The following is a 27,080-nucleotide window of genomic DNA, read 5'->3' as shown; positions in this document are numbered from 1 at the left end:
GGGATAACAAACCATGAATTTTTAATGATTTTTTAAAATCAGGGATTAATGTCGGAAAATACATTTTTCAAAACAGTTTTATTTTGAAATGCAACATCAGATTTTGTTCAAAGTACTTTGGCTGGATACCTGGGATGGTGTAGTGTCCCTTAGAACTGGTCTGGTCCTGGGATAACAAACCATGAATTTTTAATGATTTTTTTGAAATCAGCAATAATAGTCGAGATTTAAATTTTCAAATGAGTTTTATTTTGAGATGCAACATCAGATTTTGTTCAAAGTACTTTGGCTGGATACCTGGGATGGTGTAGTGTCCCTTAGAACTGGTCTGGTCCTGGGATAACAAACCATGAATTTTTAATGATTTTTTTTAAATCAGCAATAATAGTCGAGATTTAAATTTTCAAATAGGTTTTATTTTGAAATGCAACATCAGATTTTGTTCAAAGTAGTTTGGCTGGATACCTGGGATGGTGTAGTGTCCCTCAGAACTGATCTGGTCCTGGGATAACAAACCATGAATTTTTAATGATTTTTTAAAATCAGGGATTAATGTCGGAAAATAAATTTTTCAAAACAGTTTTATTTTGAAATGCAACATCAGATTTTGTTGAAAGTACTTTGGTTGGATACCTGGGGTGGTGTAGTGTCCCTCAGAACTTGTCTGGTTCTGGAATAACAAACCGTTATTTTTTTATGATTCTTTATTTTAAACCATAAACCAGGTGTTGCGCAGCTTTTATTTTGAAGGTGGCCAACGCAGGGGCACGTCGGCACGTTACCGTAATGCACAGTATTAACAATCGTTGGGGCGGCTGGCTTGACTTCGTCTTTTCGAGTGGCGGCTGGCCTGACCGCAGTAGATTTCCGGACACGCAACGCACGCGGTGTGAATTGCAGTCATTGCGGCGTCCGTACGGCCGCCATACGGAAAACGCACCGCGTCTGTACCGCAGTCAGTGTGAATTGGGCTTTACGCCTCAAGATGTATTATTTTCTTGATGTCCACAACATATTTTTTTCATTTTGTATTCTTCACTGCCTATGTTAACCAAGGTTATGGAGAGGCAGGTTATTCAGCGTACCCGGGAGGCCTTTGTGAGTGGAAGATCGCGTCCTCTTGAGTTCCGGCTGCAGCAGCTTCAGGCCCTGCAAAGAATGATAACTGAAAGGGAAGTTGAAATCACCACAGCTCTCAAACAGGATATCAGTAGGGTGAGTGGAGACACAAGACACACTGTCTATCTCTGTCCATATTTTTCTGGTTCTGTCATTTTATGCATTGTGTTGGATGTCCTACAGAGCCAGTATGATACCTCGCTTTTGGAGTTGATTGGGATAGATAATGAGATTAACCTGGCTCTGAAGAAACTGAGAGAGTGGGCAGCCCCTCGGCCGGTGGAGAAGAATTTCTTCACAATCTCAGATGAGGCTTACATCCAGCCAGAACCCCTGGGAGTGGTACTCATAATTGGAGCCTGGAATTACCCATGGGCTGTAACGTTGATACCCCTTGTAGGAGCTATTGCTGCAGGTACATTGTTGTCACCTTCACACTGGGAAGTATTCATTCATTCATTCGCACGCACACAAGAGTGAGAATTTATATTATTCATAGATTAGTATTATTATTATTATTATTATTATTATTATTATTATTATTATTATTATTTGCTAGTCTTTACTGGTGTTCCTTTTGTGCATCAGCCAGGTACAAACCATGCACCTAGGGCATCAGTCACTCAAGTCAATTATTCTGTTCATATACTAAGCACCTTTCTAAGAATTCGTGCAGATCCCAGCGTGCAGATTTTTAAAATCTCTGTCATAGAGTGTAGCTCTCTCTGATGCTTCCTTGATGTTTCCTACCATACCCTTCTTCACTTTGCCAAGCGTACCAACAACCACAGGGATCATGCCGGTTTTCATATATCACATTCTCTGTATAGAGGTACCTCTACTTATGAACGTCATACAAAATTTTCGAGTTACGAAACGCCTCAACGGGAAAATATTGCCTCTTGTTACGAACGAAATTTCAAATACGAAAGGTAAAAATACAGTACCGAACGCAACATACTTTCAGCTATGGCTATTACCTAGCAACCTTAATTGTCTAAGAGAAACCTCTACCATAGGTATCTATGAGTGTAGATCCTAGATCGGTGTTTGTGCATCTTTCTGGCATCCCATTGGCTAAGAGGAAACTACCATTGGTATCTTTATTTTTTATTTTTGAACCACTCACTCACACACAAGCTTACTTCATTTAAGCCACATGGATCTTAGAGGTAAGATTCAACCTAAAAAATCCAGCCCGACCCGACCCAGGCCCGCGGGCGTTAAAGCCCGACCCAGCCCGAGCCCAACCAATTAACTTGATTTGCAGGCCCGAGCCCGAAGCAAACCCGAAATTTCAATTTATCCCATAGTATTATTGGCAGAAAAAAAAGCGCAAGATTTTTTAAGGTTAAAATAATCTATATATTTTTATGATCATGATAAATACATTTGCACAACGTAATAACGCTGGAACACAGAATAAGAGGCCAGACAAAGAGAGATCTTGATGCGTGTCATGAATTCACGTATTCATGGAAGTTCAAAAACTGGGCTTTATTAACAGACACACGAGGCAACAACGGCAGAACTCCCTCGGGCATATCAGACTGTCGTAAGGAAAAACGATGTCTCCAGGACGGCCATGCCGAAGGCTGGGTGAAGTCAAACGATTCAGGAGAGTGAAACTTAGCCATCACGTTGCTTCAGTTTTGACTGCAGGGCGAAAGAGCAACTTCTGTGCACGCGAGGCAACAACGGCAGAACTGCTCAGGCATATCAGACTGTAGTAAAGTGTGGCTACTGCTGTAAACGAGGGGTGATACTCATTCCAAAGACTGCTAACACCTCCTAGTGGCGATCCGTAGAATAACCCCGGGTTTACACCGGTTGCGTGTGCGGTGCGGCTGCGGTGCGGTGCGTCTTGACTGCGTGCTCCGGACACGTAAATTTTTTGGCCAATCCACACACACAGCTGCGGTCCGGCAGCTCCGTCGCCGACCACTTCCCGCCGTGTCTCGCGTGACCGCGCGCGATCATGTGACATTAAAAACAACGACAAACACACAGAAAGTCTGTGCTCAACAGAGAAGCAGAAAGTGAGGTGGACTTTTATCATTTTGTGGCTTTCTACCTCCAATATAAACCTCTCCTCGTCCATGTTCGCTGGTGTCTAAACCGTGAATGAGCACCTCGCACGTTAACTCCAGGCCCGTCTACGCCCACATCACGTTTTGCTAGCATGCCTGCGAAATAGGAGCTGGCGAGTAGGGGTGGGAATCTCTGACATGAGGCCGATTCGATATGTATCTCGATATACAAGTTGCGATTCTATTGAAAAACGATTATCTTTCAGAACAGAACGGTTCGATACGGTTCGATTAAGTTTGGGAACGATACAATTTTCGATTCGATACGATTAATTTCAATATTCAAAACTTATAGTGACATTTGTTGCTTGTAAACAATCTTAAAACACCACTAATTTTTACAGTATCTACAAATGTGTTAAAAAAGAACAACAACGTCTTCTATATTTTTATATATTGAATCAATTATTTAAATGGACCAGAACAAAGGGCTGGGCGATATGACTGAAAATGTATCAGTTTAAATATTTAATAGTTGTTATTGACAGTTATAATTGTTTTTTGTTTGTTTTTTAATTCAAAATAAGGATCAGGAAAACAAAAGGCTGATAATTCAATTTGAAATATAAATATTTAACCTTTAAAAAGACACCAACACAATTAAACAGAATATGTCCACATTGTGAAGTATTTCAGAAACATAAATTTAAGGCATGAAATAAACTTACCGTCCAGCCAAAAGAAATATGAAGCCACCTTATGGAACAATAAATCTATCAAACCCATTTTAACAACTTAATATATCCAAAAATATTTCCAAAAGTGCCCTAACCTTTTTATCAACAATTTTTGTTTTTAACAATTTTTGTTTTTCTTTGCCATCACATTCATTTTTGGTTAATGTATGATATCTTTTTTGTTTTTTTAATCTGAGACACGATGATGACCACGGAATCACCACTGTTTATGTTTTGTTTTTTGGGCTGTCGTTCATTTTGAGTTTGATGACGTAATTGCGGGCACGTCTCAGTTTCCTGCTGCTCATGCTCGTTGTGTACATTGACAGGGAGCCACAAACTGAGAAATGAGATACTTGCAGTGTGCTTTTAGCATAGCTGGTGTGTTGGCTGTGGGACATACCTGTGTCGTTTGAATCCATGCATTGGATCGTCACGGGAGTTATTCTTTTTGGCTCGCGCGCAGTACCAACGCCGGCCCGGGACATACAAGTGCACCGAGAGGACTCGATAGCAATGGGAAATACCGAGATGTACGGCACCGGCTTCTGCTAACTGTCTCCACTGTTGCATGTTGTCACTCGGTGTGCGCTCGCGCGCCGTGTCGCGAGCACGGCGTTGACGGTAGGCGGAACCCCCTCCCCCCCCAAAAAAGGTGCGTAACGTCTGTCTTTGCATTATGTTTACAACATCCGGGGAATGAAGCGTCTCTGAGCGCTACTTTGCTCGCTCTCTGTAAACACGGAAGTAGCTTGAATAGTGATGCTACTGAAATGTAAACAAAACAAGTAGAGCACGGTGCAGAACTCTTGCTATTGTTATGAAAACCATAAAGCCTCACTCGCAACCGATTCACAGTAACGCGATATCCGGTCCACAGCTTTACAAGCAATGTATCTAAGGATTCCCGGCGGATTTTGTATCGGTTGACAAGTCTGCTACCGATACAGTCGTTTAGCTCCCCTTGACGACCGATGGTTCGGTCGAATCATTTTTTTGTCCCACCCCTACTGGCGAGTGTTTTATTTTGAAAGGTAACCGGAAATTTATTTTGAAACTGCGTCGGTCTTCCGGTCCCGCTCGATGTGTTTTGTGATAGCTTGCCATTTGACGGAGGCCTATCGCTGCGGCGTCCGGCAAAAATAGAAAATAGGTCTATCCTTGCGGAAGGGCTGCGGCACGCCGCAACTGAGACGCAGTCGACACGCAACGCACACGCAAGCGGTGTAAACTGCACCATTCGAATGAACGTAATCTAATTGCTTGCGTCGCCGGAACGCACCGCAACCGCACCGCAACCGCATCCGGTGTGAACCCGGGTTAACAGTTTTAAATGACACCACAATGCGCACTCGCTTAATTACGGGGAGAAATACTGCAGCCCACTAGGCTGTAAATAGAATAATGCACCTTACAGCGCTCCTTCTGTTTTATCCAAATTATTTATTTACAAGTATTCCTTAGTTTAGTATCCACGCATCGTTTTAGTATTCATTTTTCTAAACATATATTTATTTAAAAAAAAAAAAGCGAGAGAGAAGCCCGGGCCCGACCCGACCCTAACGTAATGATTGACATTTTAGGCCCGACCCAACCCGAATTTTGGACTGGGTCGGGCTCGGGCTAAAGATCTTACCTCTAATGGATCTCCTAGGCGGAGGAGCGAACCCACGCTAACCAGCACGGAAGACAAGTGACGGTTCCACTCCTCCACCTGGAGCCCATACCATAGGTATCTATGAGCGTAGATACTAGAGCGGTGTCTGTGCATCTTTCTGGTATCCCATTGGCTAAGAGGAGCCTCTACCATAGGTATCTGAGCGTAGATACTAGATCGGTGTCAATGCATCTTTCTGGCATCCCATGAGCAAGAGGAACCTCTACCAAAGGTATCTATGAGCCTAGATAATAGATCGGTGTCTTTACAGTGTCCTCATCATTCATCCCTCGGGCCATGAGGTGTTCGTAAATGTATTAACTAACGGCCGATGAATTTGTGCAAAAATTCAAACAATTGGTGATTGATGAAGGCACAGTAAGTTTTTAATTGCGACGAGACGGGCCTTTTTTGGAAAAAGATGCCTCGCCATACCTGAGGTTTGCATGAAGTTTGGGAATTTTTTTTAAAAGAATCACCCAGAAACCAGTCCAGGGTGTCCCCCGCCTACTGCCCAGAGCCAGCTGAGATAGGCGCCAGCACCCACCGCGACCCTTGTGAGGAATAAGCGGTCAAGAAAATGGATGGATGGATGGATGGAGAATCACCCACAAAAAGTGTTCACCAGTCGGGCGACTGCTCACGAAGATAATGTTTGCCTTGGACATTTTCGAAGGATTGTTTAAAAACAAACAAACAAACAAAAAAAAACAAGGGCTCCAGGTGGAGGAGTGGAACCGTCACTTGCCTTCGGTGCCGGATGGTGTGGGTTCACTTATCTGCCTGGGAGATCATGTGCGGCTTATATGATGTAAGCGTGAGTGAGAGAGTGAGCGATAAAAAAATAAGTAAAAGATAAAATTGTTCAAAAAAATAAACATCCTTGGATCAGTTCTTTACAAAACACCAGGCAAAAAACCCTTCTGAGGGAGAACATGAACCAAAGAGGGCAAAAAACGAAGAGGACAGCAGTTAAAAAGGTAAATGACCATCATTTTTATTCTTTACTCTATTCTTTGTTTTTTACATTACGCACAACTTTATTGTGCAATAATCTAATTGTAACATGTATTTGTTACATGTTTTGATGTATTTTTATGCTTTATAAAACATTTATATGAATTTTGGGAGGCTTGGAACGGATTAGGGCATTTACATGGAAAATGCGTCTCTACTTACAAAAATTTCTACTTAAGAACTTTCTTCCAGAACCAATAAATTTTGTAAGTAGAGGTACCTTTGTATTTCTAGTTTTAGGTCTTTGTACTTGCTTTTTTTTCCTCCATGTCCTTCTGTGCGATGTTTCGATCTGATGGGACAGTCACATCAATCAGTTTGCAGGTGGAGTTTACGGAATCTTTAATGTTGATGTCTGGCCTGTTTGCTGTTATAGTTTTAGCAGTATTGACTGGCATGTCCCACATGATGGTGATGTTATCTTTATTGTGCATCACTGTCTCTGGCTTGTGTTTATACCATTTGTCTGTAATGTCTATGATATAGAGTGTATATCATGATCACTACAGATGCACCACTTGAGATGTGCTGCAGTGTTATTGTGCCTGGAGATGTACTCTATTTTGGCTCGTACCTCACATCCAGAAAGGTGTTTATTGGATTGTAAGTAGTCCCTCTGTTTCGCCTTTAAAATTACTTGACAACCATGTGTTGGTAGCGATTGTGTCTACATGAGGCTTCTCTAGGATCTTTGGATACTGCGCCACGTAATGCTTTGTTTTTCTTCTTTCATTGACTATCTTGGACTTAAACACATTTTAGGGCTTTAGCATTTTCAGAGGCCGATTTATCTTTTTTGGTCTCTATCTCTGGCATTGTTACTTCACTTTTGAATTTAGTAGCATTCTTGGGTCTTGAATTTTTGGCTTTAGATCTTTCGTGTTCAAGCACCTGCTTTGGATGTTACCTTTTTTGTGCTTTTGATAATGATGAAGCCCTACCATTGCTGTTTTGAATGCTTTCTACATCAATCAGGCCCCTAACTGTCATCTTTTCTTGGGATGTACAGCCTTTCCACATCTGCTTTAGGATGTAACATTTTGTTCACGTTTAATAGTTTACGTGTTTTTGTGTCAATCTTCAATTATGAGATTTTCCAGTCAATGATGCCAAAGCTATACTGTATGACTGGAATTGCAAGGCTAATGATGGCTTCTATTTTGTTTCTTCCATTGAGCTCTTAGGATTAATCTTGTTCTACTATTATATTCTTTTCTTATCATCTTCATTTTATTATTATTATTACGTGTTATTATTATTATTATTATTATTGTGTTAGCATTTAAATTATTATTATTCTATTTATGCCAGTGGCATATAGTAGCAGGCATAATAAATAACTGCTTTTCAATTAGATGGCAAAAGGTAAAAGCAACCTGTGTGTATTCGTATGTTGTATGAATGGCGATTGACGGATACACACAGTCACGGTTACCTTCAAATATATCAGCTTTGTGTTCAACTATACAAGCTCAGATTTCACACGAAGTGCATTTGTGACTAAGCATCCATCCATTTTCTTGAGCACTTATTCCTCACAAGGGTCGCGGGGGGTGCTGGTGCCTATCTCAGCTGGCTCTGGGCAGTAGGCGGGGGACACCCTGAACTGGTTGCCAGCCAATCGCAGGGCACACAGAGACGGACAACCATCCACACTCACAAGCACACCTAGGGACAATTCGGAGCGCCCAATTAACCTGCCATGCATGTCTTTGGAATGTGGGAGGAGACCGGAGTACCCGGAGAAGACCCACGCGGGCATGGGGAGAACATGCAAACTCCACCCAGGAAGGCCGGAGCCTAGACTCGAACCGGAGTCCTCAGAACTGGGAGGCGGACGTGCTAACCACTCGCCACCGTGCCGCCTGTGACTAAGCAGAGTTAAGATAATTATTTCAGTATGCAAACTTTTTATTTTCGTTTGCTGATTTACCATGAGGTTTTTCTTCACTTAAGTGCCTTGGCTCCACAGGTTTAAAAGTTTAAAAGTTATGTTGTTTCTAAACTTTTTTCTAAACTTTTTTATTGTTAGAATGCTGGTGCACTGCTCTTGGAAGAAAATAAACTATGTTTAAGGGGAGATGCACCTGCAAACTTAATGAGCCATGTACAAACTTGTGCCAATGCGCAATCTGTGTCAATAGGTCATTTGAAGATGACGAACTCAGGTTGTTGTTGTTCATTTAATATTATTTATAGTTACTTCATTTATATGCTGAGATGGTTAAAATGCAAACTCTAGGATGTGTAATTAAACTGGACAATTATTTATGTCCAACAAAGTTCCATGGTAGTTTTCTTCTTTTTTTCCATTTTGCTGAACAACCACAAAGCATCATATTTTAAGATCATTTACGTTCCTTCCCTGATCTCTCCTTCTACGGCCATTTACATTTTTGTAACATCAATAAAATTCCCTTAATAAACTAAACTTTAACGTCAACTTTTCACCACGAGTGCGTCATTTATCAAGCCCTTCAGTGATTGAAGCTGCATGGCCAGCTGACACTTAAACCCACTTCCATCAATTTGGGTTTTCCCTCCCACACCATATGTGATGAATAACGTAATAGTAATGGAGAACCGCACGATACACATCACAACAATTAATATTCATGAGTTAGCGAGGAGGGTCAAACTCGGCGGGCTAGTCATTCTAGACCAGGGGTGGGGGTTAGGGTTAGGGTCATTTGCCCGGGGGTCATTTGCGGCCCTCCATCCATTTTTCAGTGGCCCGCGACATATGCTAAAAATGGCATTTGACTCAGTTCAAATAAAATAAAAACAAAAATGTTTGGAGATGGTCAAAGTAAGAAGGGAGGGTGTCAAAAACACAGGTGCTATTAAAGGTTATTTTAGTTAACTAAAACTAACAAAAAAAAATTAAAAACAATTTTGTTAACAAAATAAAATAAAAACGAAAATGCTTTTTAAAAAAAAAAGAAAACTAACTATAATTACAGCAAAAATGTCCTTTGTTTTAGTCTTTGGTAATTCATTTAATGCATGGGCCTTTGGGGATGATTTTAAATGTGATTTTTAGTAGATTTTTTTATATAAACTGGAATAATGACGCCGCGACCATGGTGTTTTTTTAAATATTGCGCACAAGAAATACACATAAAAAAACAACACTACTACAAATAACACTGAAACTAACTAACCTAAAACTAAGCATTTATTAAAGAACTAAAACTAATTAAAAAACACTCTCAGAACCACCCTGAAAACTAATTAAAACTAACTAAATTTAAAAAAACAAACCTCAAATCAAAATAAAAACTAAATTGAAAAATTGCAAAACTCATATTAGCTCAGGGGCCGCATAGAGGAAAATATATTACCAAGTGGTCCGGATCGGTAAAATAACGGTATATAATAGAGATAGACCGATAATCGGGGCCATTATTTGACATATTGGTACATATCGACATCGGCCTTTTTTATTAATATGACGGCCTATATAAGCAATCCATTTAAAACTCCGTCTTTTTGCTTCGAATGCAGCCCAGAGCGTCTCTGTCTTTTATGGAGTCCAACTCTAGCAACGTAACGCCCATAAGTGGTGTATGCCATGTATCACAGTAGCCGGTCACACACGCACCCACGACACAACGCGGGAGACATGCTTACATGCTTCGAATGTAAGTTAAAAGAGAAGAGACTCTGCCGAACTTTTCACCATGATAAGCTAAACACATTGACTTTTGTTGTGTATTAAATGCTATGAATAAAGCTGCATTGCCTTGCATTGAGCTAACAGTGGTGTGTTCAGCTTAGCATGTAGGCTAACACCCAGCAGCTAATTCGCTACTTCAACCACTCGAAGAGGGAATCCCACACATTTTCACTTCATTAAATAAACAATGTTTGTTAGAAAGGTTCCAAATATTAACAGTTGTCATTATTATATTGTCTAGTTCCATGTTAAGAGTAGAGTGAAGTCATTATATTTACCTCTTGTGACGCACGCATTGCATTCTGGGTCATGTCCACTGAGTTGGATGCCGCAGTGACAGTACACTAAATAGCGTTTAGTTACTTTATATTGTGTTTATTTGTCACACTGTTTTGCCGTTGTGTGCCATAAGCTTCGAGTCGATTTGATTGACAGCTCGTTGTGCACCTCGTTAAAATCCTCTCCGTAACTAATTAAGTGTCTCAAATACACGAACATGTTATTTTCCGTATGTTAAGCATTAGTAGAGAAGTGCACTATAGTGTGCTTATTTGCTCGTTTTGTCTCTCTTTTAACGTCAGGTCTGCCGTCAGTTGGGACATTATGCTCTCAATGGGCGCCGTCATTATGTGACATCTACGACCGTAGTCGGCTGCAATTAATGTTCAGTGATGTAATTTTGTTCCGCACATCATACTTTGAGTAATTAGCTCATGTTTGGTGTGTTGTATAACTTTCTCGTGTATTTATAACCAATCATGTGTACAGCTAAGATAGTGAATTAGCAATGTTGCAGCCCAGTTATTATTTAGACAAGTCAATCTGTGCCATTAAGTAAGTAAGTATTGTCCTGAAGCTGCCTTTGAAAGTTCTCTTGTAGAGAGTAGCATGATATTGCTGTTCTAGACTTAAGATCATAAGATTATCAATATTGCCTATATGGTAACAATAATCATAATGAGCATAAGGACTACACAAACTGCACGGTGTTCGGGATGAATAGTTTTTCTCATATGGCATTTTTTTTCTGCTGTAGTAATAAGTAGTGCCACAGCTGATGCACATTTTGAATGACAGGGTTTCTGCTATCACGTTGAAATATATAAATATAACATTTAGATAATAAAACTACAAGTATCCCAAATGCTATAAAGGTAATATCATGTGGCCCCCACATTTAACCCCCCCCCCCCCCTTCTTAATGCAGATGGAAGGATGTAAAATGAAAAGTGCAGTGTGAGAATCCAATTGAAAGAAGTGTTAGGGTTTGCATTATTCAAAAATTTGATGCCAACATTTTAAATTTCACTGCAAATGAATATCGGCTTCAAATATCGGTTATCAGCCTCCTTGACTACCGATAAATGGTACAGGTATCAGTCCTGAAAAAAGCATATCGGTCTATCTCTAAAAAAAAAAAAAAAAAAAAAAATGCATAAAAATAAAGACTTACCTTTTGGGGACGGCGGTGGCCACCAGCAAGGGCAGGATTATCATCTCGAAGCAAGCGTGCATGCCCCCCAACAAAATTTTTACTTCCATGAGGTGAAAGGCTTCACTTCACTAGCATTAAACTGCTCTTTTGAACTTCCGCACATGTTGATCCCTGGTCACATTCATGACTCTGAATTATTTGCTTCGGGAAACGAGTAAAGAATTCATCCTTCATATGTGGACGGTTGTGGTGTCTGGAGTGGTTTCTGCAAGTTCCATAACAACTCGGCATGTTGTTTTTACAGAGATAAACGAGAACAAAACAAGAACTATTTGCATGGCTCGTCAATGAGCGAGCTTCTTTCTTGACCTCCTTCCGGGTGTAAACTGCTGAAGGCCTTGCGGTCTAAACATAGCATTTGTGCGGTTCCCCATTCGAGATGAATATTCAGCCACGAAGAAATACACCTTCCGGTATATGCTAAGATACATGCTAACAGTTGACGCATTTAGTCGTCATTTACATCGACAAATTTTATACAACAACTAGTGTTTTCCAAAAACATGTACACTGACTTGCAAACTAGGGCTGGGAATCTTTGACTGTCTCACAATTCGATTCGATGACGATTTTTGGGTCTACGATTCGATTCAGAATCTATTTTCGATTCTTGATTCAAACGATTTTCGATTCAAAATTATTTAATTGACAAATGATTTCTGCTTCAATTTACATGCATTGCTCATCTGAGGACTGCTTGTTAAATTACAAATATATGTGTTTTCATTTATTTATTTATTTATTTTTTTTACTTTACAAAATCATCTTGCGGGCCATCCAGCCCGTGGGCCGTATGTTTGACACCACTGCTTTATTTCAAAATTGTGTCAAACTGGTAGCATTTTGCACTCATCAGTAGCCAAGCAGTAGCTCTCAGCTTTGTAAAGTTTGCTTAATACTAACCAACATGCTAAACAGATAGGTGTCTATGAATGAAAAGGACATTTATTTCGCTCTGTTTATCTTTCCAGCTATTCAATCACATACTTCCATTTATCTGTTCTTCATACCCTTTGTAATAGCATCCTATTAACTACCTACTATGTCATTACCCTGCAGGAAATGGAGCTGTGGTGAAACCATCAGAGATTAGTGCTTTCTCATCTCTTCTCCTCGAAACACTGCTGCCTCTCTATCTGGATAAGGTCTGAATACTACCTGATATTGTTCTTTTCCCCGTGAATGTACACAGACAAACATGACTCCAGCATGTTCTCCGTTTAATAAATAGAGTGCAGGTAATAATAATAGTAACAATTTGTATTATGGGTACCTTTCTGGACACCTTACAACAGTGGTGCCCGGGGGCCATTTGTGGCCCGTCGTCCATTTTTCAGTGGCCCGCGACAAATGCTAAACATGGCATTTGACTCCGTTCAGATAAAATAAACAAAACTAAAATGTTTGTAGATTGTCAAAGTAAGACGGGAGGGTATCGAAAAACGGGTGCCATTAAAGGTTATTTTAGTAAACTAAAACTAATTAAAAAAAAACTAAAACATAAATTCAACAAACAATATTGTTACCGAAATAAAAAAAACAAAAACGAAAATGCTTTTTAAAAAACGAAAACTAAACCCTGAACTGGTTGCCAGACAATCGCAGTCCTTCGTTTTAATCTTTGGTAATTAATGTAATGCGTGAATGAGCCTTTGGGGATGATTTCAAATGTGATTTTTAGTAGATTTATTTTGATATGAACCGGAATAATGACGTTTGAAAGTATGTCACACAGAAGTGACGTCATCTAGCAGCAGCCAATAGAAAAGCACCTTCAGATGACGTTGCTCCCATGGTGTTTTTTAAATATTGCGCACAAGTAATACACATTAAAAAAATCTAATACTAATACTGAAACTAACAATCTAAACTAAAACTATGCATTTTTTAAAGAACTAAACTAATACAAATTAACAGAACCACCCTTTAATGTTCAATGACACATTCGCTGGTTCAGCAAGACACCTCTAAATTACATTACATCTACATGTCCATGATAGCTGAATGGTTAAAGCAATGGATTGGCCCGCGGGAGATCATGGTTCGTTTTAGCACTTTGATTTCATATAGTAGTCATTGTATAATTCTTTATAGTTGCGCTTTGTAATAATTTGACACAAAATATCTTCACAATAGTGTTTTTGTTTGACCATTTATGAGTTTTTAAAGTTTTAAATGAGTAATTCACATTCAAACCCAAAAACGTTGAATACTTTGCATTTCACTCCCAAACACGTGTACATGTTGTTGTTGTTTTTGTTTTTGTTGTTTTTTTACACAAGAGCAGAGAGAAAGCTTTGACAAGCAGCTTGACAGAAAGTGATGGCTTCAACCCATCCATCCATCCATTTTCTTGACCGCTTATTCCTCACAAGGGTCGCGGGGGCTGCTGGCGCCTATCTCAGCTGGCTCTGGGCAGTAGGCGGGGGACACCCTGGACTGGTTGCCAACCAATCGCAGGGCATGGCTTCAACCATTGGTAGTTATTAGGTTCCATGTTTCAGCCCACTGCCGACTGTACATTGCACATGTGTCCCGTGACAATTATGTAAACGGACATTAAGTATACCAACTGACTATCACACTAGTATTAAGTATACCAACTGACTATCATACCAGGAAATGCGTTATACTGACATGATCAAACACATGTGTCCCAAATTAGCGCTGGCGGCTTTCATCAGGTGACACTTTAAAATACAAATACGCCAATTCGCTCTGATGCTCACAGGTCAGGTTAGCTCACGGGGTTAAGAGCTTGAGCCAGTTACATAGCGAAGACAACCCTATGTGTGGTTCACCGGTTCAAATCCCCGATGGAGCAACTTTTTTTTTCTTTTTTTTCTGACTCTTCATTAGCATTCTGCTATTAGCAGTCAGCTTAGCATTCAGCTTTCAGCATCCCACGCAATTTCTTCAGAAATTGCTTAGTCTAGTTATTGTGGGATGCTGAAAGCATCCCACATATGTTGTTTCTAACCTTTATTATTATTATTATACTTAAACTTATTATTGTGGGATGCTGAAAGCATCCCACATATGTTGTTTCTAACCTTTATTATTATTATTATACTTAAACTTATTATTATAGCATTTTATTCTCAACACTTTTTGCAATCAAACTACTCCTACATTATACTTCCGATTTACACCGTTCAAATTTCAACTTGCTGACAAAATTCACGCCTTTCGGGCTATTTATCGTTTGACTTCATATTACTTACAGTACTCGCATAATTTAATGTTAAAAATCTACTTTTCCCCATTCAGTTTTAATGGGACTGACACTGAATTTTTTCTAAGTCCCATTTTCCACGCCCACTTCCATACATACAACAGACCATCTTGACTTGCTTTCAGATATTGCTTCGTGGCGCAGTTGGGAGAGTGCATGTACAGTAAGCAGGAGGTCGCAGGTTCAAAGCCCACCGCCGACTGTACATTGCACATATGTCTGTGGCAATTACATAAACAGATATTAAGTATACCAACTGACTATCACACCAGGAAATGCGTTATACTGACATGATCAAACACATGTGTCCCAAATCAGCGCTGATGACTTTCAGCGTCAGGTGACACTTTGAACTACAAATACGCCAATTCGCTCTGCTGCTCACAGGTCCGGTGGCTCACTGGCTTAAGCGCTTGCATAGCAAAGACAGCCCTACGAATGGTTCGCTGGTTCAAACCTCGGATGGAGCAACTTTTGGACATGGACATACTTCTTTCTTTTTTTTAGTTAAAACTAAAACTTTCTTCTTTTCATTTATAATTCAACCATAATTTCTCATTTGTAATTTACAACCAATTTATCTTTCTTTATTTAACATACATTTTATTGCATGTTCAGACACATTCGCTGCTTCCATTTCACAACACTTCAATGATGCCACCAAGTCTTCTGTGGGTCAGTGGATAGATTGGCAGTGCAGTAGCTCCTTGAACAGTAAACAGGAGGTGAGGGTTCAAATTCAATCTCAGACTGGTTGAATTTAAACTTCAGTCTTTTCATTTATAATTCATTCATAATTTCTCATATGTAATTTACAGCCAATGTATCTTTCTTTATTAATTTAACATACGTTTTATTTAATGCATTCTGGTTCAGCAAGACATCTCTCAATTACATTTCACACTTCAATGATAACAATAGCATTCTGCTATTAGCAGTCAGCTTAGCATTCAGCTATTTGCGTCGGCTTTCAGCATCCCACGCAATTTCTTCAGAAATTGCTTAGTCTAGTTATTATAGCATTTTATTCTCAACACTTTTTGCAATCAAACTACTCCTACATTATACTTCCGATTTACACCGTTCAAATTTCAACTTGCTGACAAAATTCACGCCTTTCGGGCTATTTATCGTTTGATTTCATATTACTTACAGTACTTGCATAATTTAATGTTAAAGATCCACTTTTCCCCATTCAGTTTTAATGGGACTGACACTGAATTTTTTCTAAGTCCCATTTTCCACGCCCACTTCCATACATACAACAGACCATCTTGACTTGCTTTCAGATATTGCTTCGTGGCGCAGTTGGGAGAGTGCATGTACAGTAAGCAGGAGGTCGCAGGTTCAAAGCCCACCGCCGACTGTACATTGCACATATGTCTGTGGCAATTACATAAACAGATATTAAGTATACCAACTGACTATCACACCAGGAAATGCGTTATACTGACATGATCAAACACATGTGTCCCAAATCAGCGCTGATGACTTTCAGCGTCAGGTGACACTTTGAACTACAAATACGCCAATTCGCTCTGCTGCTCACAGGTCCGGTGGCTCACTGGCTTAAGCGCTTGCATAGCAAAGACAGCCCTACGAATGGTTCGCTGGTTCAAACCTCGGATGGAGCAACTTTTGGACATGGACATACTTCTTTTTTTTTTTTAGTTAAAACTAAAACTTTCTTCTTTTCATTTATAATTCAACCATAATTTCTCATTTGTAATTTACAACCAATTTATCTTTCTTTATTTAACATACATTTTATTGCATGTTCAGACACATTCGCTGCTTCCATTTCACAACACTTCAATGATGCCACCAAGTCTTCTGTGGGTCAGTGGATAGATTGGCAGTGCAGTAGCTCCTTGAACAGTAAACAGGAGGTGAGGGTTCAAATTCAATCTCAGACTGGTTGAATTTAAACTTCAGTCTTTTCATTTATAATTCATTCATAATTTCTCATATGTAATTTACAGCCAATGTATCTTTCTTTATTAATTTAACATACGTTTTATTTAATGCATTCTGGTTCAGCAAGACATCTCTCAATTACATTTCACACTTCAATGATAACAATAGCATTCTGCTATTAGCAGTCAGCTTAGCATTCAGCTATTTGCGTCGGCTTTCAGCATCCCACGCAATTTCTTCAGAAATTGCTTAGTCTAGTTATTATAGCATTTTATTCTCAACACTTTTTGCAATCAAACTACTCCTACATTATACTTCCGATTTACACCGTTCAAATTTCAACTTGCTGACAAAATTCACGCCTTTCGGGCTATTTATCGTTTGATTTCATATTACTTACAGTACTTGCATAATTTAATGTTAAAGATCCACTTTTCCCCATTCAGTTTTAATGGGACTGACACTGAATTTTTTCTAAGTCCCATTTTCCACGCCCACTTCCATACATACAACAGACCATCTTGACTTGCTTTCAGATATTGCTTCGTGGCGCAGTTGGGAGAGTGCATGTACAGTAAGCAGGAGGTCGCAGGTTCAAAGCCCACCGCCGACTGTACATTGCACATATGTCTGTGGCAATTACATAAACAGATATTAAGTATACCAACTGACTATCACACCAGGAAATGCGTTATACTGACATGATCAAACACATGTGTCCCAAATCAGCGCTGATGACTTTCAGCGTCAGGTGACACTTTGAACTACAAATACGCCAATTCGCTCTGCTGCTTACAGGTCCGGTGGCTCACTGGCTTAAGCGCTTGCATAGCAAAGACAGCCCTACGAATGGTTCGCTGGTTCAACCTCGGATGGAGCAACTTTTGGACATGGACATACTTCTTTTTTTTTTTTAGTTAAAACTAAAACTTTCTTCTTTTCATTTATAATTCAACCATAATTTCTCATTTGTAATTTACAACCAATTTATCTTTCTTTATTTAACATACATTTTATTGCATGTTCAGACACATTCGCTGCTTCCATTTCACAACACTTCAGTGATGCCACCAAGTCTTCTGTGGGTCAGTGGATAGATTGGCAGTGCAGTAGCTCATTGAACAGTAAACAGGAGGTGAGGGTTCAAATTCAATCTCAGACTGGTTGAGTTTAAACTTCAGTCTTTTCATTTATAATTCATTCATAATTTCTCATATGTAATTTACAGCCAATGTATCTTTCTTTATTAATTTAACATACGTTTTATTTAATGCATTCTGGTTCAGCAAGACATCTCTCAATTACATTTCACACTTCAATGATAACAATAGCATTCTGCTATTAGCAGTCAGCTTAGCATTCAGCTATTTGCGTCGGCTTTCAGCATCCCACGCAATTTCTTCAGAAATTGCTTAGTCTAGTTATTATAGCATTTTATTCTCAACACTTTTTGCAATCAAACTACTCCTACATTATACTTCCGATTTACACCGTTCAAATTTCAACTTGCTGACAAAATTCACGCCTTTCGGGCTATTTATCGTTTGACTTCATATTACTTACAGTACTCGCATAATTTAATGTTAAAGATCCACTTTTCCCCATTCAGTTTTAATGGGACTGACACTGAATTTTTTCTAAGTCCCATTTTCCACGCCCACTTCCATACATACAACAGACCATCTTGACTTGCTTTCAGATATTGCTTCGTGGCGCAGTTGGGAGAGTGCATGTACAGTAAGCAGGAGGTCGCAGGTTCAAAGCCCACCGCCGACTGTACATTGCACATATGTCTGTGGCAATTACATAAACAGATATGAAGTACTACTCTCACATAATACTTCCGATTTACACCGTTCAAATTTCAACTTGCTGAGAAAATTCACGCCTTTCAGGGTATTTATCGTCTGACTCCATATTACTTACAGTACTCACATAATTTAATGTTAAAGATCAACTTTTCCCCATTCATTTTTAATGGTACACTGGTACTGACACTGAATTTTTTCTAAGTCCCATTTTCCACGCCCACTTCCATACATACAACAGACCATCGTGACAGGATTTCGGATACTGCTCAGTGGCGCAGTTGGGAGTGTGCATGTACAGTAAGCAGGAGTTTGCAGGTTCAAAGCCCACCGCTGACTGTACATTGCATGTGTCTAGCAATTGTGCAAACGGACATTAAGTATACCAACTGACTATCATATCAGGAAATGTGTTATAGTGAAATTATTAAACACGTGTCCCCAATTAGCGCTGATCCCTTTCAGCATTAGATGACACCTTGAACGACAAACACGCCAATTTGCTCTCATTTCCATCAAGCCCCATTAGCTCACCAGGTAAGTATCTTGAGTGAGGTTGCATTTCTACACCCAAGCTCGGGTTCGAATCTCAGTGGGTATTTTTATTTTTATTTTGTCACCCCCAACTTTCATTTCAGACGTGGATATTTTCCAATTGTTTCACGTAAAACAATTAATGTACTAAACCTCAGTGCATCCATCAATTATGTAAATTATGTAAAAAAATAAAATTAAAAAAATAAAAAAAGGTCTTTGTCCAGTAATCAGCCGGTTGTGGTTTCAAATCCAATCTCTGACTGTATTTACTTATTTTATTTTTTTTTTAGTTAAAACTAAAATCTCTTGAGAACAACCATTTGCTCTTGTCATAATTGTAAAACACATATTTAAACACCGTGTTGTCCGTGTTCAGCACTGACTTTCAGCATCAGATGACACTTTAATTACAAATACGCCAATTCGCTCTGATGCTCACTCATTCAGCAGAGTTTTGAGCCAGACAAGTTAGGTCAGTGTATAGCTTAGTTGCCTGCCGCACAGAGAACCTGGGTTTGAATACAGTGTGGGTAATGCTTTAGTAGGAATGCAGTATTTAACACTAATCATTGTCACTAATAATTATTTCTCATCCATTACTTTTGATGTCTCATTTAAGTTTTGTTTCTATATTATCCATTCTATATTCAAGGCAAGGCAATAAGTTTATCTGTGTAGCACATTTCATACACAAGCAACTCAATGTTCTTTCCACAAGGAAAGACAACACATCAGTATCAACAAACACAGTAGTTAACATTCAGAGCAAAGAAAAGAAAACAAAGTAGGTTACATTGACAATGTTAAAACCCTATACAGCAAACTTTAAAAAAAAATAGTGTATAGAAGTTTAAAATGATCAAAATAATAAGGGAAAAAAAAACACGACATTCAAAATTCAATTTCAGTGTAGACAAGTGTAGCGATAATTGGGTCGTCTTGTACGAATCTTGTACTGGCGCAAGAAAGTTGGAGGAGCGCCGGGCTGAGTCGGAATGCGGACCACATGTAGTGCCATCAACCCGCAATCTAAGTAGTCCTTGGCAAAAGAGGGTGTGTATTTCATTAACACCGTGCGCAAACGTTCGCGGTCCTGTTCGGACCGGAGCGCGTCAGCGCGGTGAGGACTTCCTGGAGGTGCGCCTCGAACTCTGGGTACGGTTGAAGGTCCACATTTGGAGTCGTGGTTGGTTGAGGTGTCTATGGGTTTCCAGAGGGAATGCTAGAGGGCGTTGGAGGCAACACGCTCAAGGCAAAAATCACCAGTTGTAGGTCTGTCCCCAGGTCCACCCGGACGATGTCTTCATCGTTGGTGGGACTGGCAGGGTTGACCGGAACAAGCTGAGATGGCCTGGTGAGTCTTCGGCCACCAGTGTCTTCAGTCAAGAACAAGTCGGATGGGATGTGTCCAACCACAGGCACCGTTAGAGTGAAGTCGTGGAAGTCGGAACGGATAAGCAGGCCCAGACGGGTTGCTTTTGGTATGCGAACGTCGTACGCAAGGGGGTTGTGAACCAAGATCAAAGTGGTGAGGGAGGCGTCCACGATGGGCGTGGCCTCCAAGAGTAACGACAGGTTCATGAATTCCGATGAAGGTTGAAAGAAAGCGGAGCGAGCATTCAAGACCTGGTTAGCTCGCGCCACCAAGCGAACCGGAATGTTGATCGTGGTCGCCGGAGCGATCACTTCATCCTCGTTTAAGACTTCGCAAGCATCTGGGATGGTCTGCCCGGCCTTCATGTTTGGAAGACTGGGAACACAAGCTAGAGGTTCCGAGTTGGTGAGGGACCACAGCACGTTGTTGATGGTGTCCACATGGACGGCAAGACGAACAAGCAAATCTGCACCCACAAAAAGGGTGTGAGGCGCGTCCGGGACACCCAGGAAGTAGTAGGTCAGTGAGCGCTGCTTCCACTGAAGGTTCAAGGCGCACATGCCCACTGCGGTTATTGTGAGAGGAGGTTCCGTGTTCAATGGAAACCGGCAAGACTTGGAGACGAAAAGAATGTTCGGGTCGAGATCTCGCAAGTTGTCAGCGAATGCTGCAGAAACGACTGATTTGTCAGCCCACAAGGCGAGGACAGTGTCAAGAACAGGTGCACCTTGCACGTGGACACCTCCGATGGTGCGCGGGGCGTACCCTGCATCAGGCGGTGGTGGGTCAAGGTCACAAAGAAAGGTGTCATGGCTTCCTTTGTCGGGGACGCGAGGAGTCCGGCCTCGGAATGAATCGTGTCCCAGCTCCTTGTGGGGGTGTCTGCTTCCCCGTGGGGTGGCTGCGCCCGAGTCACAGTGCAGAGTTGAGTCTGGTCAGGGCCCGAAGGAAATGTCGGCAGGGCCTGCCGCACCTGGGCCCAAATCTGGAGTCTCTGGTAGTCTATGATGGGTTGGAAGCGGAACAACAGGTCTTGGCCAATAAGAAGGGGGACCGACACAGTCGGTCCCACATAGACCGGATGGATGAATTCCATGGGGCCGATGGACCAGTGTACCATAGCGACAGACTTCAGCTTTGTGTTAGTAGTTGAGAAGGCGCTAACGGTGAGTGGGCACCGCCGTAGGCGGAGCGGTCAACTGTTAGCTTGTGACGCGTCGCGGAGTTGTTCGAACACCGTGTTGGACATCACCGTGATGTCTGCGGCGGGATCTACAAGGGCTTCGTAGGTTAGAGCTCGCTCCAGGGTGACGCTCAGATAGAATTTATGAGCTATCCCCCTGGTGGTGAGATCACCTAAAAGCTGTTGTAAGGGTCTCACGTCATCGGTTGATCGCGATACATGCGGGTCTGCTGTATTTGGATCAACCTGCAGTACCAATATTGTTGAGTCAGAAGGTGGTTTAGGGGGTGTCTGAGTGTCGGCTACTGGAGGCTCCGCTGGTGACCTCTGCTGGTGGGTCACTTCAGTGAGCATCCGGCCGTCGGTTAATCATGAAGACGGGTCTTTTGACGAGTCTTTTGACAATTTCTGGAGTGCCTTCAATATACCGTCGGCAACTGCATTGTGGTCGGTCTCGGAGTCGACTTGGCGGTTCTGGGACTCGCGGCAGGAATCGGTGCTGGTGCGCGTTCGACTTTGTCACATTTTGGATGATAGCGCGAATCGGGCTTACCTTTAGCAAATTTGGAGCGCCGGCGGTCGTCAGCTTGCTTTTCTCCGTCCGATTTCTCGTCACGCGGGTAGTCGGTTTTGGAGCGCGGCTTGCGGTTTCGCGGGCCGTGGAATTGGTTTAACTTTTTTTATCTAGCCTGGTCTTCCCTCGGAGCATAGGAACAAGCTCCCTTCAGCCCCAAAGGAGGACCCACGTCCACTTTATAAATTCCTGCGTCGCCTACCTTGGGGGCGGATAATTTTAGCTTTGCATAGCCCCTAGCTGCTAAGTCAAGTAGCTGCGAACTATTCAGTGTCTCGGGACACAAAGCCAGTCCCAGGTAGTGGTGAAGATTTTGTTGGAGGTTTCAGACAAACGTTTTAAAACCTGGATCCTCCTCCATGTTGGGTTAGTTACGAGTCCCAAAATAGGTATCGCGAAGACGACTATAGAAGGTCTGAGGAGACTCCTGCTTTCCCTGTTTGACGAACATGGCGGCTTCCATGCCCGACAACCCAGGAGAGCCATCAAACTCGCGTGAGATGTCTTGGTGCAGCGCCAAGAGATTAGACAACACATCAGCGGGCTGCCGTTCCAACAGTCTATTGGCTGGACGTCTTTTTGATCAAGTACAACTTATCTTCCACGGTTGCCGTTGGGAGCCTCTGGAGTTGATGTCTTTTAAGTACTCTGTTGTGTTGTTCCCTGGTTTCGGTTCGAATTTGGCTATGTTTTGAGCCAGCTTGTCCAAATCTTTCCAGGCCATGTTCATCTGTCTCTCCAACGGGGGAGTCGACATGGGTCCACGTTGGAAACTGTCAGCACCTGATGGCCCTAGATCGGGTGGGGACGCGGCCATTGGCGGTGCCAGGCCTAAAGCGGCTGTGGTCACTGGCGGCGTCCTCCAGGCGGCTCCGGACTCAGGTGGCAGTTTGAGCTGTGGTGCTGTGGCTCTGGGATCAGGAGGTCTGTGTGGGGGTGGAGCTCCCGGCAGGGAGGCTCCTCGGGAGACCTCATTTAGCTGCTGCGCACGTTGTAGCTCATGTTTAATATGAGCTAACTCTGTCTCATATTCCTGCTGGCATTGTCGGAGGCGGGTAACCTCGGCTTCAGTCAATGCTAATTTGGTTCGCAGGTCATATGAGCGGTCCATTTCGGCATTGCGTTCCTCCCTCAAGGTTTGTACCTGAACTTGGAGGCGCTTCACTTCGTCGGTTGACTGAGCTAGCGACGAACTAACCCGAAAGTAATTCGCTTCTGCTAGCCGAAGTTGGTCTTTTGACGGTCGTTCAGTCAAGTCAGTCACCTCTGCTTTTAGTTTGTGAATTTCATTTGCCGCGGTTCTCAGCAGTTGTTCTTGCTCTCGATTTGTCTCTTCGGCGGACGCGAGAGCTTGGGTTAACTCACCAATCTTTTGAGGGGAGTCATCAGTGGAAGCAGACTCACCTGCATCACTGTCCAGATTTCCGGCTAGCGCCGCATCTGCGCGGGCTTCTGCCTCATCCAGCTGCGCTTTAACGTCATCCAGCTGGGTCTCCATGACCTTCACTCGGTCGTGAGTGGCTTCAAGCTGTGCCGTGGCGTCACGGCTCTGCTGTTGTGCCACGTCAAGTTGGTGTTTCACTTGAAAATCCTCGGCATCGCTCAGCTTCAACTGCGCGGCAAGGTTCAAAGTCAGACATCCGAGCATTCGAATGAGTGATTTGTCCTTTGGGGCTTTTGTCTCAGCGTCGCTCATGAGCTGCGCGAGGTTATCATTTAACGTATTGACATCCGCATCCCTAATAGACTCAGCGTATCCAGGTAAGAAGTCCTTGGTCAGCTTTTGTACCAGTTGAGCCAAGGTGTCTAAGCTCTCACAGGGCCTGGGAGTCTCTCGGGGTGCTGCCATATTGTCAAAAGCTTTTTAGACGATCAAACTTATACTAGCGTTTAGTAGTTAGTTAATTTGCGTACGCCGTTAGCTAACTACCGCTATCAAGTATTATCGTCAACAATACACACTGGGTTCAAATTATCAAAAGGGAAATTGCCACAAAAGCAAAAGATTTGTAGTGGGCTATGCAACCCACAGCTTACACTATAGTTGTGGAAAATTAATTCCAGTTATCAAAACAAACAAAAACAAACACCAACAAAAATAAAATAATAAATAAAAAATAAAAATAATACTAACTTCAACTTGATTCACTCAGCAAAGAATAGCTTAAATGAGGGACAGAGTAACTCTGAAATGTTACAGCGGTCAATCCCAAAAGCTAAATCAAAAAAAAAAAAATCAAATTTTTTTTAATTTTTTTTTTAGAAGTCGAGTTAAAAGCTGAAATTAAAATTAAATTAAATACACAACAAAGCAGAAAAGGGGAAAATAAACTTAAAAGGGGTTAATAGTCTTAGTCAAATGACTGATTACAGTGTCAGTCCAGTTTTATGCAAATGTCTTGTGGATGGGGTTTGGGACACAAAACTGCAAAACTGGACAGAAATATTCGAGCTGCCTCTCTAATCATAGCTCATTAGAACTCACACCTTCTTATTCGGACGTGGATAATTTTTATTATCCTTGCGTACTAACGGTGACTACAGTCACTCAGTACAACGCTCAACAGAAAACAATTCAAAAAGCAATGTGTAGTAACATTGAATCAGAATTATCGCGGAGCAAGGACCACCGGCAAAAAGCAGCAGTGGGGGGTCAGTTGTCTATTGACAGCGGAGCAAGCTCAAAGTGTGATATTATCACCTCAAACACTGACTGACAGCTGACAGCCTGCAAGACTCACTCCCTTTCGAGGCGCCTGCAGGCATGGCTCAAACTCGCCAACGAGAGGAAGGGGGTGGTACTCAACCACGCCTCCACGAGCCACACAGCTCGACTTCACACGGCTATGGCGCCACCTTGTGGAAATGCGTACACGGTACAGGTATGCAGCTAACGTCTTAATCTGCTCGCCAAGAGCTGAAAATTTGAGTCGGCGGCTACAGAAAGCTCAATCACGACTCAAACTTCTCCCACAAGCTAGGTGTAGGAGGACACGGGGAAAATGACCCGGACGTCGTTTACGTTGCTCACGGTTAGCTACTCCGAAGCACGTAACTACAGTCTGGTCAAAGCGATGCACATCGGCTGTCACCTGACTTCCCACAATTTACGGAAACACAACACACAAAGACAAACAACTTCAAATTCAGCCAGCTGAAATTTAAAAGTTGCACAACTCGAGTTCTATCACGAGTTTTTGCCAGTGTCCATTCAGTGTTCAGCATCAGATGTCACTTTTAAATATGACTACACCATAAGCCATGACTTTTAGCCCGACAAGTTAGGTCATCGATATTATTGATACCTCGACAGTATATCGATACTTGCACTAAAATATCCATCTATTAGTTTAGTTTCAGTTTGGCTCAACTTTGTAGTAGATTTCATGAACACATACAGTATTGTACTCAAAAAATATTCTTTTGTTTTTTTGTTTTATATTTGTTGTTGTTCACTATAATTACATAAAATGTCACAATCATTTAACTACAAGTTACTACTTAATAATTACTAGTAATACTACTACTGTTTCTATGACTACTACTACTACTACTACTACAACAACTACTACTACTACTACTACTGTTATTACTAATAATTAATAGATAATTACTTTGTAATTTTCACAGTTTCTTTGTTTCCTTCATTAGCATTAAAGCTATTAGCATTCAGCTTTCAGCATTCCTACGCAATTTCTCCAGAAATTGCTTAGTCTAGTTATACTTATTTGTGGGAAATAATGTGATGTGAAATAATCTGACAATGATTAGTATTCAATATTATATTTGTACTAAAGAGTTGCCCAAGCGGGGGTTTGAACCCACATCGTCCAATGTGTTAAGCAAGTGCTCAAACCTCTGACCTAACTTGTCAGGCTCAAAGTCATGGCTTATGGTGTAGTCATATTTAATGGTCCATTTTTTTTTACAGGTCTAATTTTTTTACATACTTTTTTTTTAGTACAAATTTTCTTTTTTAAAAGTGACATCTGATGCTGAACTGAATGAAAAAAAAAAGAGCAAAAAGAGCTTGTCTGCAACATGGCCTTGGCTGATTGCTCATTATTCATTGATTGATTGAATTTTTATTATTATTATTACTAATTCAATCTCTGGTGTAATAACCTTATTTATTGATTGATTGAATAATTTTTTTGAATTATTATCTGTTCTTATTGTTGCTCGACATGTAAATTTCCCAGAGGGGGCCATCCCAAAGGGATCAATAAAGTCAAGTCTAAGTCTCTGCTGCCACCTGCTGGCCGTTTTTGAATTGAAACATGGAACCTAATAATTACCATTGCTTGAAGCCACCTCTATGTCAAGCTGCTTGTTAAAGCTTTCTCTCTGCTCTTGTGTATTTAAAAAAAGAAAAAAGAAAAAAGAAATGCAAAGTACTCAACGTTTTTGGGTTTGAATGTGAATTGCTCATTTAAAACTTTTTCACTCATAAAATGGTCAAACAAAAACACTATTGTGAAAATATTTTGCGTCAAATTATTACAAAGAGCGACTTTAAAGAATTAAACAATGACTACAATATGAAATCAAAGTTGTGCTAAAACATTTCCCAGGCAGGGATCGAACCGTGATCTCCCGTGGGCCAATCCATTGCGTTAACCACTCAGCTTTCACAGACGTGTCGGTATCTGTATCCAATGTGTTAAGCAAGTGCTCAAACATCTGACCTAACGGCACCACGTACACGTGGTTGGGA

The 27,080-nt window shown here is 41.3% G+C and overlaps 1 protein-coding gene across 3 annotated transcripts in view; it reads left to right on the top strand.

The window, feature by feature from the left end:
- The window catches only part of LOC144033721 (aldehyde dehydrogenase, dimeric NADP-preferring-like), a 134,787-nt gene that overhangs the window by 32,570 nt on the left and 75,137 nt on the right, over positions 1-27,080 (top strand). Inside the window, exons 3-5 of one of the 3 annotated variants that reach the window (XM_077542028.1) lie at positions 1,057-1,215; positions 1,303-1,534; positions 12,794-12,879. In XM_077542028.1, coding sequence (XP_077398154.1) covers positions 1,060-1,215; positions 1,303-1,534; positions 12,794-12,879 — 474 coding nt within the window. In that variant the 5' untranslated portion in view covers positions 1,057-1,059. Of the gene's footprint in view, positions 1-1,044; positions 1,216-1,302; positions 1,535-12,793; positions 12,880-27,080 lie in introns of those variants that run through there. The other 2 variants (XM_077542027.1, XM_077542029.1) reach the window with 2 other exon arrangements.

This window comes from Festucalex cinctus, chromosome 13 (assembly GCF_051991245.1).
Source record: "Festucalex cinctus isolate MCC-2025b chromosome 13, RoL_Fcin_1.0, whole genome shotgun sequence".
Lineage (NCBI taxonomy): Eukaryota > Metazoa > Chordata > Actinopteri > Syngnathiformes > Syngnathidae > Festucalex > Festucalex cinctus.
This window is presented reverse-complemented; position numbering and strand designations above follow the sequence as displayed.